The sequence below is a fragment of the Platalea leucorodia genome, assembly GCF_965183815.1.
Source record: "Platalea leucorodia genome assembly, chromosome: 33".
In the NCBI taxonomy this organism is placed as follows: domain Eukaryota; kingdom Metazoa; phylum Chordata; class Aves; order Pelecaniformes; family Threskiornithidae; genus Platalea; species Platalea leucorodia.
In genome coordinates this window covers 133660-146464 of record NC_138855.1, presented here as the reverse complement: position 1 = coordinate 146464, position 12805 = coordinate 133660, and the positions used below count along the sequence as shown (strand labels likewise).

Below are 12805 nucleotides of genomic sequence, written 5' to 3'. Positions count from 1 at the left end.
GGGGGGCGGCCCCCAGTTCGGGCATGGAGTGACGGTGCGGCCCCCCCCCGGCGGAAAACGGGGCTCGGCGCCTGCGAGGGAGGGGGGATGAGTGCTCCCAGTGCCTCCCAGTAACCCTCCAGTGCCCCCAGTGCCCCCCCCCCAGTGCTCCCAGTAACCCTCCAGTGCCCCCCAGTACTTCCCAGTACCTCCCAGTAACCCTTCAGTGCCCCCCCACGGCTCCCAGTACCTCCAGTAACCCTCCAGTGCTCCCCCATGGCTCCCAGTGCCTCCCAGTAACCTTCCAGTGACCCCCCCATGGCTCCCAGTGCCTCCCAGTAACCCTCCAGTGCCCCCCCTAGTGCTCCCAGTGCCTCCCAGTAACCCTGCAGTGCTCCCAGTACCTCCCAGTAACCCTCCAGTGCTCCCAGTACCTCCCAGTAACCCTCCAGTACCCCCCCAGTGCTCCCAGTACCTACCAGTAACCTCCAGTGCCCCCCCAGTGCTCCCAGTATCTCCCAGTAACCCCCAATACCCCCAGTGCCCCCCCCCCAGTGCTCCCAGTAACCCTCCAGTGCCCCCCAGTACTTCCCAGTACCTCCCAGTAACCCTCCAGTGCCCCCCCATGGCTCCCAGTGCCTCCCAGTAAACCTCCAGTGCCCCCCCACGGCTCCCAGTGCCTCCCAGTAACCTTCCAGTGACCCCCCCATGGCTCCCAGTACCTCCCAGTAACCCTCCAGTGACCCCCCAGTGCTCCCAGTGCCTGCCAGTAACCCTCCAGTGCCCCCCCAGTACTTCCCAGTAACCCTCCAGTGCCCCCCCTAGTGCTCCCAGTGCCTCCCAGTAACCCTCCAGTGCTCCCAGTGCCTCCCAGTAACCCTCCAGTGCCCCCCCAGTGCTCCCAGTACCTACCAGTAACCCTCCAGTGCGCCCCCAGTGCTCCCAGTACTTCCCAGTAACCCTCCAGTGCCCCCCCCATGGCTCCCAGTACCTCCCAGTAACCCTCCAGTGCCCCCCAGTACCTCCCAGTAACCCTCCAGTGCCCCCCCCCAGGGCTCCCAGTGCCTCCCAGTAACCCTCCAGTGACCCCCCATGGCTCCCAGTGCCTCCCAGTAACCCTCCAGTGCGCCCCCAGTGCTCCCAGTACTTCCCAGTAACCCTCCAGTGCCCCCCCCATGGCTCCCAGTACCTCCCAGTAACCCTCCAGTGCCCCCCCAGTGTTCCCAGTGCCTCCCAGTAACCCTCCAGTGCTCCCAGTACCTCCCAGTAACCCTCCAGTGCCCCCCCAGTGCTCCCAGTACCTACCAGTAACCTCCAGTGCCCCCCAGTGCTCCCAGTGCCTCCCAGTAACCCTCCAGTGCGCCCCCAGTGCTCCCACTACTTCCCAGTAACCCTCCAGTGCCCCCCCAGTGCTCCCAGTACCTCCCAGTAACCCCCCAGTGCCCCCCCCTGGCTCTCAGTACCTCTCAGTAACCCCCCCCAATACCCCCAGTGCCCCCCTCAGTGCTCCCAGTACCTCCCAGTACCCCCACATCTCTCCCAGTGCCCCCCCTCACTGCCCTCCATGGCTCCCAGTACCTCCCCAATAACCCCAGTGCCCCCCAAGATCCTCCCAGTGCCCACTGCAGCCCCCCAAGACCCTCCCAGTACCTCCCAGTGCCCCCCAGCACTCCCCAGTGCCCCCCAAGACCCTCCCAGTGCACCCCCACAGCCCCCAGAGACCCTCCCAGTGCCTTCCAGTGCCCCCCAAGGACCTTCCCAGTGCCTCCAGCGCCCCTCCCAGCCCCCAGAAACCCTCCCAGCACCCTCCAGTGCCCCCCAAGACGCTCCCAGTGCCTCCCAGCTCCCTCCCAGTGCCCCCCCTGCCCCCAAACCCCCTCCCAGCTCCCTCCCACTGCTCCCCCCCAGCCCCCAGAGCCCCCCCCAACACCCCCCAGTGCCTCCCAGCTCCCTCCCAGTGCCCCCCAGCTCCCTCCCAGTGCCCCCCCAGCCCCCCAACCCCCTCCCAGCTCCCTCCCAGTGCCCCCCAAGAGCCTCCCAGTGCCCCCCCCAGCCCCCCAACCCCCTCCCAGTGCCCCCCCCAGCCCCCAAACCCCCTCCCAGCTCCCTCCCAGTGCCCCCCCCAGCCCCAAATCCCCCTCCCAGCTCCCTCCCAGTGCCCCCCCAGCCCCCAAATCCCCCTCCCAGCTCCCTCCCAGTGCCCCCCCAGCCCCCAACCCCCCTCCCAGCTCCCTCCCAGTGCCCCCCCAGCCCCCAAATCCCCCTCCCAGCTCCCTCCCAGTGCCCCCCCAGGCCCCCAAACCCCCTCCCAGCTCCCTCCCAGTGCCCCCCCCAGCCCCCAAACCCCCTCCCAGCTCCCTCCCAGTGCCCCCCCAGCCCCCAAATCCCCCTCCAGCTCCCTCCCAGTGCCCCCCAAGACCCTCCCAGTGCCCCTCAAGACCCTCCCAGTGCCCCCCAGCTCCCTCCCAGTGCCCCCCCAGTCCCCAAACCCCCTCCCAGCTCCCTCCAGTGCCCTCAAGACCCTCCAGTGCCCCCCAGCTCCCTCCCAGTGCCCCCTCCAGCCCCCAAACCCCCTCCCAGCTCCCTCCCAGTGCCCCCCCCAGCCCCCAAAACCCCCTCCCAGCTCCCTCCCAGTGCCCCCCAAGAGCCTCCCAGTGCCCCCCCAGCCACCAAACCCCCTCCCAGCTCCCTCCCAGTGCCCCCCAAGAGCCTCCCAGTGCCCCCCCCGCCCCCAAACCCCCCTCCCAGCTCCCTCCCAGTGCCCCCCCCCGCCCCCAAACCCCCTCCCAGCTCCCTCCCAGTGCCCCCCCCAGCCCCCAAACCCCCTCCCAGCTCCCTCCCAGTGCCCCCCCCAGCCCCCAAACCCCCTCCCAGCTCCCTCCCAGTGCCCCCCCAGCCCCCAAATCCCCCTCCCAGCTCCCTCCCAGTGCCCCCCCAGCCCCCAACCCCCCTCCCAGCTCCCTCCCAGTGCCCCCCCAGCCCCCAAATCCCCCTCCCAGCTCCCTCCCAGTGCCCCCCAAGACCCTCCCAGTGCCCCTCAAGACCCTCCAGTGCCCCCCAGCTCCCTCCCAGTGCCCCCCCAGTCCCAAACCCCCTCCCAGCTCCCTCCAGTGCCCCTCAAGGACCCTCCAGTGCCCCCCAGCTCCCTCCCAGTGCCCCCTCCAGCCCCCAAACCCCCCTCCCAGCTCCCTCCCAGTGCCCCCCCCAGCCCCAAACCCCCTCCCAGCTCCCTCCCAGTGCCCCCCCAGCTCCCTCCCAGTGCCCCCCCCCAGCCCCCAACCCCCTCCCAGCTCCCTCCCAGTGCCCCCCCCAGCCACCAAACCCCCCTCCCAGCTCCCTCCCAGTGCCCCCCCCCAGCCCCCCAAACCCCCTCCCAGCTCCCTCCCAGTGCCCCCCCCCCCCCCATTCTTACCGGCCGGGGGGGCCCCCCCCCAGGAGCGGCGGGCCGGGGGGGCGCGGGGGGCGCGGGCGCAGGGGCGGGAGCAGAAGAGCTGCCCCCCCCGCGGCAGGAAGGGCAGCCCCAGCAGCGGGCGCCCGCAGGCGGCGCAGCAGAAGCAGCCGGGCAGCGCGTGCCAGTGCTGGCCCTCGTAGGCCATCTGGCCCTGCTCCAGCCCTGCCGGCCCGGGGCGCGGGTGGGCGGGCGCTCCCACCCCCCGCCGGCCCCCAATACCCCCCCCCGGGACCCCCCGAAACCCCCGGGGAACCCCCAAAAACCCTGGGGAGCCCCTGAATCCCCTTGGGACCCCCTGGATCCCCCTGAAGCCCCCTGGGACTCCCTGGATCCCCCAAAGCCCCCTGGGATCCCCTGGAGACCCCTGGGACCCCCCTGAAGCCCCCTGGGGAGCCCCCAAACCCCCTGGGGAGCCCCTGGGACCCCCCCAAAGCCCCCTGGGGAGCCCCTGAATCCCCTTGGGACCCCCTGGATCCCCCTGGGGAGCCCCCAAAGCCCCCTGGGGAGCCCCCCAGGACCCCCCAAAGCTCCCTGGGACCCCCCCAAAGCCCCCTGGGGAGCCCCCAAAGCCCCCTGGGGAGCCTCCCGGGACCCCCCGAAGCCCCCTGGGGAGCCCCTAAAGCCCCCTGGGGACCCCCCAAAGCCCCCTGGGGAGCCCCTGGTGACCCCCTGGAGACCCCCCGAATCCCCCTGGGACCCCCTGGAATCCCCCTGGGGAGCCCCCAAAGCCCCCTGGGGAGCCCCCCAGGACCCCCCAAAGCTCCCTGGGACCCCCCAAAGCCCCCTGGGGAGCCCCCAAAGCCCCCTGGGGAGCCTCCCTGGGACCCCCCGAAGCCCCCTGGGGAGCCCCTAAAGCCCCCTGGGGACCCCCCAAAGCCCCCTGGGGAGCCCCTGGTGACCCCCTGGAGACCCCCGAATCCCCCTGGGACCCCCTGAATCCCCCTGGGGAGCCCCCAAAGCCCCCTGGGGAGCCCCCCAGGACCCCCCAAAGCTCCCTGGGACCCCCCGAAGCCCCCTGGGGAGCCCCCAAAGCCCCCTGGGGAGCCTCCCGGGAGCCCCCAAAGCCTCCTGGGGAGCCCCCAAAGCCCCCTGGGGAGCCCCTGGTGACCCCCTGGAGACCCCCGAATCCCCCTGGGACCCCCTGAATCCCCCTGGGGAGCCCCCCAGGACCCCCCAAAGCTCCCTGGGACCCCCCAAAGCCCCCTGGGGAGCCTCCCGGGATCCCCCGAAGCCCCCTGGGGAGCCCCTAAAGCCCCCCGGGACCCCCCAAAGCCCCCCCTGGGGAGCCCTCAGGGCCCCCCCAACTCACCGATGGGGTCCCCGCAGGCGTCGCAGTAGTGGGCGTGGCGGGCCTGGTAGCAGGGGGGGCAATAGGGGCGGCCGTGGCGCAGGAGGTAGCGCCGCCCCCCCAGCGGCCCCTCGCACTCGAAGCAGCAGAAGTGCCGCAGGTGCCAGTGCCGCCCCTCCGCCTCCGTGCACCGCGCCGCGAAGATGATCTACGGGGGGGGGGGGGGGGGACACGTATAGGGGGGGGTTCTCTATAGGGGTCGTAGCCTATGGGAGCTTTCTGCACCCCATAGCAGCGTTTCGACACCCTCTAAGTGCATTTTGATACCCTATAGGCTCGTTTCGACATCCCATACGAGCCTTCCGCACGTTATAGGAGCATTGCGACAGCCTACAGCAGCCTTCCGCACCCTATAGCAGCCTTCCGCACCCTATAGCAGCCTTCCGCACCCTATAGGAGTGTTTTGACACCCCATATAGGAGCACTCTGCAGCCTATAGGGCGTTAGAATGCTCCTATAAGATAATTTTGACGCCCTATAGGAGCCTTCCGCACCCTATAGCAGCCTTCCGCACCCTATAGGAGTGTTTTGACACCCCATATAGGAGCACTCTGCAGCCTATAGGGCATTAGAACACTTCTGTAAGATAATTTTGACGCCCTATAGGAGCCTTCTGCACCCTATAGCAGCCTTCCGCACCCTACAGGAGTGTTTTGACACCCTATATAGGAGCACTCTGCAGCCTATAGGGCATTAGAACACTTCTATAAGATAATTTTGACGCCCTATAGGAGCCTTCTGCACCCTATAGAAGTGTTTTGACACCCTATATAGGACCACTCTGCAGCCTATAGGAGCGTTCTAATGCCCTATAAGATCATTTTGATGCCCCATAGGAGCCCTCTGCAACCTATAGGAGCGTTCCGACACCCTATAAGTGTGTTTTGACACCCTATAGGAGCCTTCTGCACTCTATAAGAGCCTTCTGCAGCCTATAGGAGCCTTCTGCAGCCTATAGCAGCCTTCCGCAGCCTATAGGAGTGTTTTGACACCCTATATAGGAGCACTCTGCAGCCTATAGGAGCGTTCTAACGCCCTATAAGATCATTTCGACGCCCCATAGGAGCCTTCTGCAACCTACAGGAGCGTTCCGACACCCTATAAGTGTGTTTTGACGCCCTATAGGAGCTTTCTGCACCCTATAAGAGCCTTTTACAGCCTATAGCAACATTTTGATACTCTGTAAGAGCATTTCGACGCCCTACAGGAGCATTTTGTACCCTATATAGGAGCCTTCTGCACCCTATAGCAGCATTTCAGTATCCTATGAGGGTGTTTTGACACCCTACAGGAGCCTTCTTCACCCTATAGAAGCATTTTGACACACTATAGGCTCATTTTGACATCCCATAGGACCCTTCTGCATGCTATAAGACCCTTTTGACACCCTATATAAGGCTTCTGAACCCTATAGGAGTGTTTCAACACCCTATAACTGCATTTCACACCCTATATGAGCATTCCCCATCCTATAGGAGCTTTCTACTCTCCTGTACAGCCATTTCCCGCCCTATAGGAGCCTTTCCTATAGGACCATTTCCCACCCCATAGGAACCTTTTGCCCCCTATAGGAGCCTTTTGCTCCCTGTAGAATCATTTCACACCCTATAAGAGCCTTTTGCACCCCATAGGACCATTTCCCACCCTATAGGCCCATTTCCCACCCCACAGGAGCCTTTTACTCCCTATAGGAGCCTTTTGGTCCCCTATAGGAGCCTTTCCCACCCCATAGGAGCCTTTTGGTCCCCTATAGGAGCCTTTCCCACCCCATAGGAGCCTTTTGGTCTCCTATAGGAGCCTTTCCCACCCCATAGGAGCTTTTTCTACCCCATAGGAGCCTTTTGGTCACCTATAAGAGCCTTTTGGTCCCCTATAAGAGCCTTTCCCACCCCATAGGAGCCTTTTATTCCTCTATAGGAGCCTTTCCCACCCCATAGGAGCCTTTTGGTCCCCTATAGGAGCCTTTCCCACCCCATAGGAGCCTTTTGATCCCCTATAGGAGCCTTTCCCACCCCATAGGAGCCTTTTGGACCCCTATAGGAGCCTTTTGGTCCCCTATAGGAGCCTTTCCCACCCCATAGGAGCCTTTTGGTCCCCTATAGGAGCCTTTCCCACCCCATAGGAGCCTTTCCCACCCCACAGGAGCCTTTTGGACCCCTATAGGAGCCTTTTGGTCCCCTATAGGAGCCTTTCCCACCCCATAGGAGCCTTTTGGTCCCCTATAGGAGCCTTTTGGTCCCCTATAGGAGCCTTTCCCACCCCATAGGAGCCTTTTGGACCCCTATAGGAGCCTTTTGGACCCCTATAGGAGCCTTTCCCACCCCATAGGAGCCTTTTGGTCCCCTATAGGAGCCTTCCCCACCCCATAGGCGCCCCATACCTCATCGCACGCCTGGCACCGGGGCCGTCGCGTCTCGGCGTGATGCCTCCCGCAATAAATCCTCCCGTCTTGATAAAAATAAATCAGGTCGACCAGTAACTCCCCGCACTGGGAACACTGGAAACACTGGGGATGCCAACAAGCCCCGTGCCCGGCGCGTCCGGCAAACACCGCCATCTCGCCGCCGGCGATTTGCCGACCGCACTGGTGAGGGGATAAAAAAAATAAATCAGCGTTTTAAGGAACCCCTGGGCCCCCCCCCAATATTTTTGGGGTCCCCCCACCCCGGTACCTGCTGGCAGATGGCCCCGGTGATGGTGAGGGGGAAGGGGCGAGCGTTTCCCCTCCCCAAATTTTCACGTTTGCGTTGTTGGGCGAAAAGTTTTAATTCCCGGCGTTCCGATTCATCCAGGGCGTTGCAGTATTGAGGCTGGGGGAGGGAACGGGGTGGGGTGGGGGGGTCGGGAAGGGGGTGCGGCGCCCCAAAAACACCCCAAAATTGGCCCCTCTGGTAGCCCAGGGTGGCCCCGAGATCTCGGCCCCAAATGGCTCAGAATGGCCCCAAAATGGCTCCGTGATGCCGCCCCCCGCCCCGAGACAGCCCCCGAGCCCCCCAGCACCCCAACAGCCCCAGGAGCCCCCCCCCCCAAGCCCCCCCAGCACCCCAATGGACCTGGGAGACCCCCCTGAGCCCCCCCAAGCCCCCTGAACCCCCAAACTTCCCCAAGCCCCCCAAACCCCCCCAAGGCCTCTGAACCCCCTGAGTTCCCACAGCCCCCTGAACCCCCAAACCCCCGATGCCCCCCAAACCCCCCCAGCCCCCCTAAATCCCCAAACCCCCTGAGGACCCCAAGACCCCCAAACCCCCCCAAGCCCCCCCAAACCCCCTGAACCCACGACCCCCAAACCCCCTGAACCCCCCCAGCCCCCTGACACCCCCTGAAGCCCCCCAGACCCCCTGAACCCATGACCCCCAAACCCCCTGAACCCCCTGAAGCCCCCCAGCCCCCTGACAGCCCCCCAAGCCCCCCAAACCCCCTGAAGCCCCCCAAGCCCAAGACCCCCAAACCCCCTGAACCCCCCGACACCCCCTGAAGCCCCCCAGCCCCCCAAACCCCCTGAACCCACGACCCCCAAACCCCCTGAAGCCCCCCAAACCCCCTGACAGCCCCCCAAACCTCCCCAGCCCCCCTAAACCCCCAAACCCCCTGAACCCCCCCAGCCCCCCAACACCCCCTGACGCCCCCCCCAGCCCCCCCAAATCCCCTGATGCCCCCCCCGAGCCCCCCACCTCGCTGTCGTGGGGCGGGAGCTGGTGCAGGAGCTGCCGCACCCGGTACCGCTCCCCGGGGCTGTTGAGGTACGGCACCTTCTCCTCCGGCAGGCAGCTGAAGAACTGCGACACCTGGGGGGCGGGGCTTGTGTGGGTGGGGCTCCTGGGGGGGCGGGGCCTAATGGGGTGGGGCCTGGAGGGGCAGGGCCTGGGGTGGGGCAGGGGCAGGGGGGCAAAGCTTGGCTGGGGGCAAGGAGATGAATGGGGAAGGGGTTGGGGTGGGCGGGGCTTGGAAGGGCATGGGCGGGGCTTGGAAGGGCATGGGCGGGGCTTGGAAGGGCATGGGCGGGGCTTGGAAGGGCATGGGCGGGGCTTGGAAGGGCAAGGTGAGCCATAGGGAAGGCTTGGGTGGTGGGCGGGGCTTGGAGAGGTGGGCGGTGTGCAGTGGGCGGGGAATTTGCCTGAGTGACAAGGCCATAAAGAGGCAGGGGGCGGGGCCACATAGGGAGGGGGCGGAGCCACATGGGGAGGGGGCGTGTCTTTGTGGGCAGGGGCGGGGCCGGGGGGGCAGACCTGGGGGCTGGGGGGGGGCCATAAGTGGGGTATTTTGGGGGGGTCCTGGGAGGGGAGGGACAAATCGGGGGGGGGCAGGGCTATAAATGGGGGGGTCCCCAGTTTGGGGGGGGGCCCTGGGGGGCTCAGGGCTATAAATGGGGGGGTCCCCACAAGCTGTGGGGTTTGGGGGGGGCCCCCAGGGGGCTCAGGGCTATAAATGGGGGGGTCCCCACAAGCTGTGGGGTTTGGGGGGGCTCAGGGCTATAAATGGGGGGGGTCCCCACAAGCTGTGGGGTTTGGGGGGGGCCCCCGGGGGGCTCAGGGCTATAAATGGGGGGGTCCCCACAAGCTGTGGGGTTTGGGGGGGGCTCAGGGCTATAAATGGGGGGGGTCCCCACAAGCTGTGGGGTTTGGGGGGGGCCCCCGGGGGGCTCAGGGCTATAAATGGGGGGGGTCCCCACAAGCTGTGGGGTTTGGGGGGGGCTCAGGGCTATAAATGGGGGGGTCCCCACAAGCTGTGGGGTTTGGGGGGGGCTCAGGGCTATAAATGGGGGGGTCCCCACAAGCTGTGGGGTTTGGGGGGGGCTCAGGGCTATAAATGGGAGGGTCCCCACAAGCTGTGGGGTTTGGGGGGGGCCCCCGGGGGGCTCAGGGCTATAAATGGGGGGGGTCCCCACAAGCTGTGGGGTTTGGGGGGGGCTCAGGGCTATAAATGGGGGGGGTCCCCACAAGCTGTGGGGTTTGGGGGGGGCTCAGGGCTATAAATGGGGGGGTCCCCACAAGCTGTGGGGTTTGGGGGGGGCTCAGGGCTATAAATGGGGGGGGTCCCCACAAGCTGTGGGGTTTGGGGGGGGCTCAGGGCTATAAATGGGAGGGTCCCCACAAGCTGTGGGGTTTGGGGGGGGCCCCCGGGGGGCTCAGGGCTATAAATGGGGGGGTCCCCACAAGCTGTGGGGTTTGGGGGGGCCTCTGGGGGGCTCAGGGCTATAAATGGGGGGGTCCCCAGGAGTTATGGGGTTTTTGGGGGGGTCCCGGGGGGGGCGTTACCTGCTCAGGCTTGAGCCCGGGGGGGGCCCAGGCGTATTCCTCGGGAGCGCACCCCGAATCGTCGTCGGAAACGGGGTGCGGGTGAAAATCGGAAACCAGGCGCCCCATCAAACGCTCCAAATCCAGGGGGACCCCCCCGGCCGCGTGCTCCCCCCGCGGGCACTTGCAGTGTTGGCAAATCTTCCTGGAAGGGGGAGGGAAACAAAAAAAACACCAAAATGAAGGGGGGGGACACCCCAAAATCCAACCAGCCCCCCCTTTTTTTTCCCCTTTCCCCCCCCCCTCACCTCCATCCGTGGACGAGGAAGCCGGGACATTGATCCCCGCAGGCCTGACATGGCTGCCCCCGGTCGGGGTCCTCCGTTTCGGGGGGCTGTTGGGGGGGACACACATATATAAAGAGGGGGGCACCCCAAAAATCCCATAATGGGGGTTTTTTGGGTGCCCTGGGGAGCAGGGAGGAGCCCCCTAAAAGTTGGGGGACCCCAAATGGGGTGTGGTGATTTCGGACCCCCGCCTTTATGGGGGTTTTGGGGGGAAAATGGGGGAGAACGGGTCGGGGTGCCCCCAGGGTGGGGGGGGGGGGGGGGGGGGGGGGGGGGGGAGCGCCGCCTGCCGCCAGGGATTGTGGGAGGTGAGAGCAAGGGATTGTGGGAGCTGCCCCCATGGCGGGGAGGGGGGGATGCGAGGGAGATCCCGCCTGCCCCACAGATTTCCCACCCCCCCATGGTTGCCTTCTGCCCCATAGGCACCCCCATAGCCCCCTATAGCCCCCCCACGGCTCCCTTACAGCCCCTTCCTGCCCCATAGGCCCCCCCCGTAGCCCCCACCTGCCCCTATACCCCCCCATGGCCCCCTCCTGCCCCATAGCCCCCACCTGCCCCTATAGCCCCTTATAGCCCCCCTATAGCCCCCTCCTGGCCAACAGACCCCCCTCAGAGCCCCTCCTGCCCCATATCCTCCCCCCATAGCCCCTACCTGCCCCTATAGCCCCCTATAGCTCCCCTATAGACCCACATAGCCCCCACATGCCCCTATAGCCCCCTCCTGCCCCTCAGACCCCCCCATAGCCCCCACCTGCCCCTATAGCCCCTTATAGCCCCCCCATAGCCCCCACCTGCCCCTATAGCCCCCTATAGCCCCCTTCTGCCCCTCAGACCCCCCCATAGCCCCCACCTGCCCCTATAGCCCCCTATAGCCCCCCCTATAGCCCCTCAGACCCCCCCATAGCCCCCACCTGCCCCTATAGCCCCCCTATAGCCCCCTCCTGCCCCTCAGACCCCCCATAGTCCCCACCTGCCCCTATAGCTCACTATACCCCCCTATAGCCCCCTCCTGCCCCTCAGCCCCCCCCATAGCCCCCACCTGCCCCTATAGCCCCCTATAGCCCCCTCTATAGCCCCTCAGCCCCCCCCATAGCCCCCACCTGCCCCTATAGCCCCCTCCTGCCCCTCAGACTCCCCATAGCCCCCACCTGCCCCTATAGCCCACTATACCCCCCTATAGCCCCCTCCTGCCCCTCAGCCCCCCCCATAGCCCCCACCTGCCCCATAGCCCCCCGTCAGAGCCCCTCCTGCCCCATATCCTCCCCCCATAGCCCCCACCTGCCCCTATAGCCCCCTATAGCCCCCCTCTAGCCCCCTCCTGCCCCATAGCCCCCACCACAGCCGCCGCCTGCCCTATAGCCCCCTCACAGCCCCCTCCTGCCCCACAGCCCCCTCAGGGCCACCTCAGGGCCACCTCAGGGCCCCTCCTGCCCCATAGCCCCCCCCCCCCGGCCTCCCGCCCCCTCAGCTCCCCTCCCCCCGCCCCAAGACCCCCCCCAGCCCCTCAGGACCCCCCCGACCCCCACCCCCCCCGCCTCAACCCCCCCCCGGGCCCCTCACGGATCGCGCCGATCGTCGACGCCGGGATCCGCGGGCGAACATGGCCCCGCCGCTACCGCCCGCCGCCGGGCCACGCCCCCTTCTGGCCACGCCCCCTTACGTCCGCCACGCCCCCCCTCCGCAAAGCCACGCCCCCGGCTCCCCGCCCACACCCCCTCCGAGTCACCGCCCCCTCGGCTAACCCCGCCTCCAAGGCTGTCACTCAAGCGTCCGCCCCGCCCACAGCCCCGTTGGCCGCGCCCATCCGCTAAGCTCCGCCTCTCCTTAAAGGGCCAGGGGGGGGCCTCTGGTGTTTGGGGGGGTCTCTGGATTTTGGGGGGGGAACTCTGGGGATTGGGGGGGGCTCTGAGGATTAGGGGGGGTGGGACACCCCAAAACTGAGTGCCCCCCCCCCGGGGAGGCTGCGGTGGGCGGAGCCTCTGGGTGTGGTGCCCCGCCCCACCTGCCCCGCCCCCAGGGCCTTATCAAGGTTTAGGGGGGGAGGCCCAGTTTGGGGGAGCCCCAGTGCTGGTTGTTCGTCCTCAGTGCAGGTCAACAGGTCTGTGGGGCTGGGGGGGGGGGCGTTTGGGGGGGCTGGGGACCCCCAAATGGGTCGGGGGGGTTGGGATCTATAGGGTCCAGATGCCTGGGTCCCCTATAGGGGGGATTTTGGGGGGCTGGGAACCCCAAATGGGTTGGGGGTGTATAGGATCTATGGGTCCTGGATGCCTGGGTCCCCTATGGGGGGGTTTTGGGGGTCTGGGGACCCCCAAATGGGTTGGGGGGGGGGCGTCTATAGGGTCCCGGACCCCTGGGTCCCCTGTGGGGCAATTTTGGGGGGCTGGGAACCCCAAATGCGTCAGAGGGGTGGGATCTATAGGGTCCAGATGCCTGGGTCCCCTATAGG

The 12805-nt window shown here is 66.7% G+C and overlaps 1 protein-coding gene across 1 annotated transcript; it reads right to left on the bottom strand.

The window, feature by feature from the left end:
* Positions 1-11990, bottom strand: PRICKLE3 (prickle planar cell polarity protein 3; the record flags this gene model as incomplete). Its single annotated transcript, XM_082334333.1, has 9 exons — positions 11920-11990; positions 10321-10406; positions 10034-10217; positions 8450-8563; positions 7451-7588; positions 7159-7362; positions 4740-4926; positions 3392-3592; positions 1-71 (listed from the first exon to the last, which is right to left on the bottom strand). Coding segments are annotated over exons 1-9 (1227 nt in total), but the record flags the coding sequence as incomplete, so codon positions are not given.
* Positions 11991-12805: the final 815 nt, after the last annotated feature.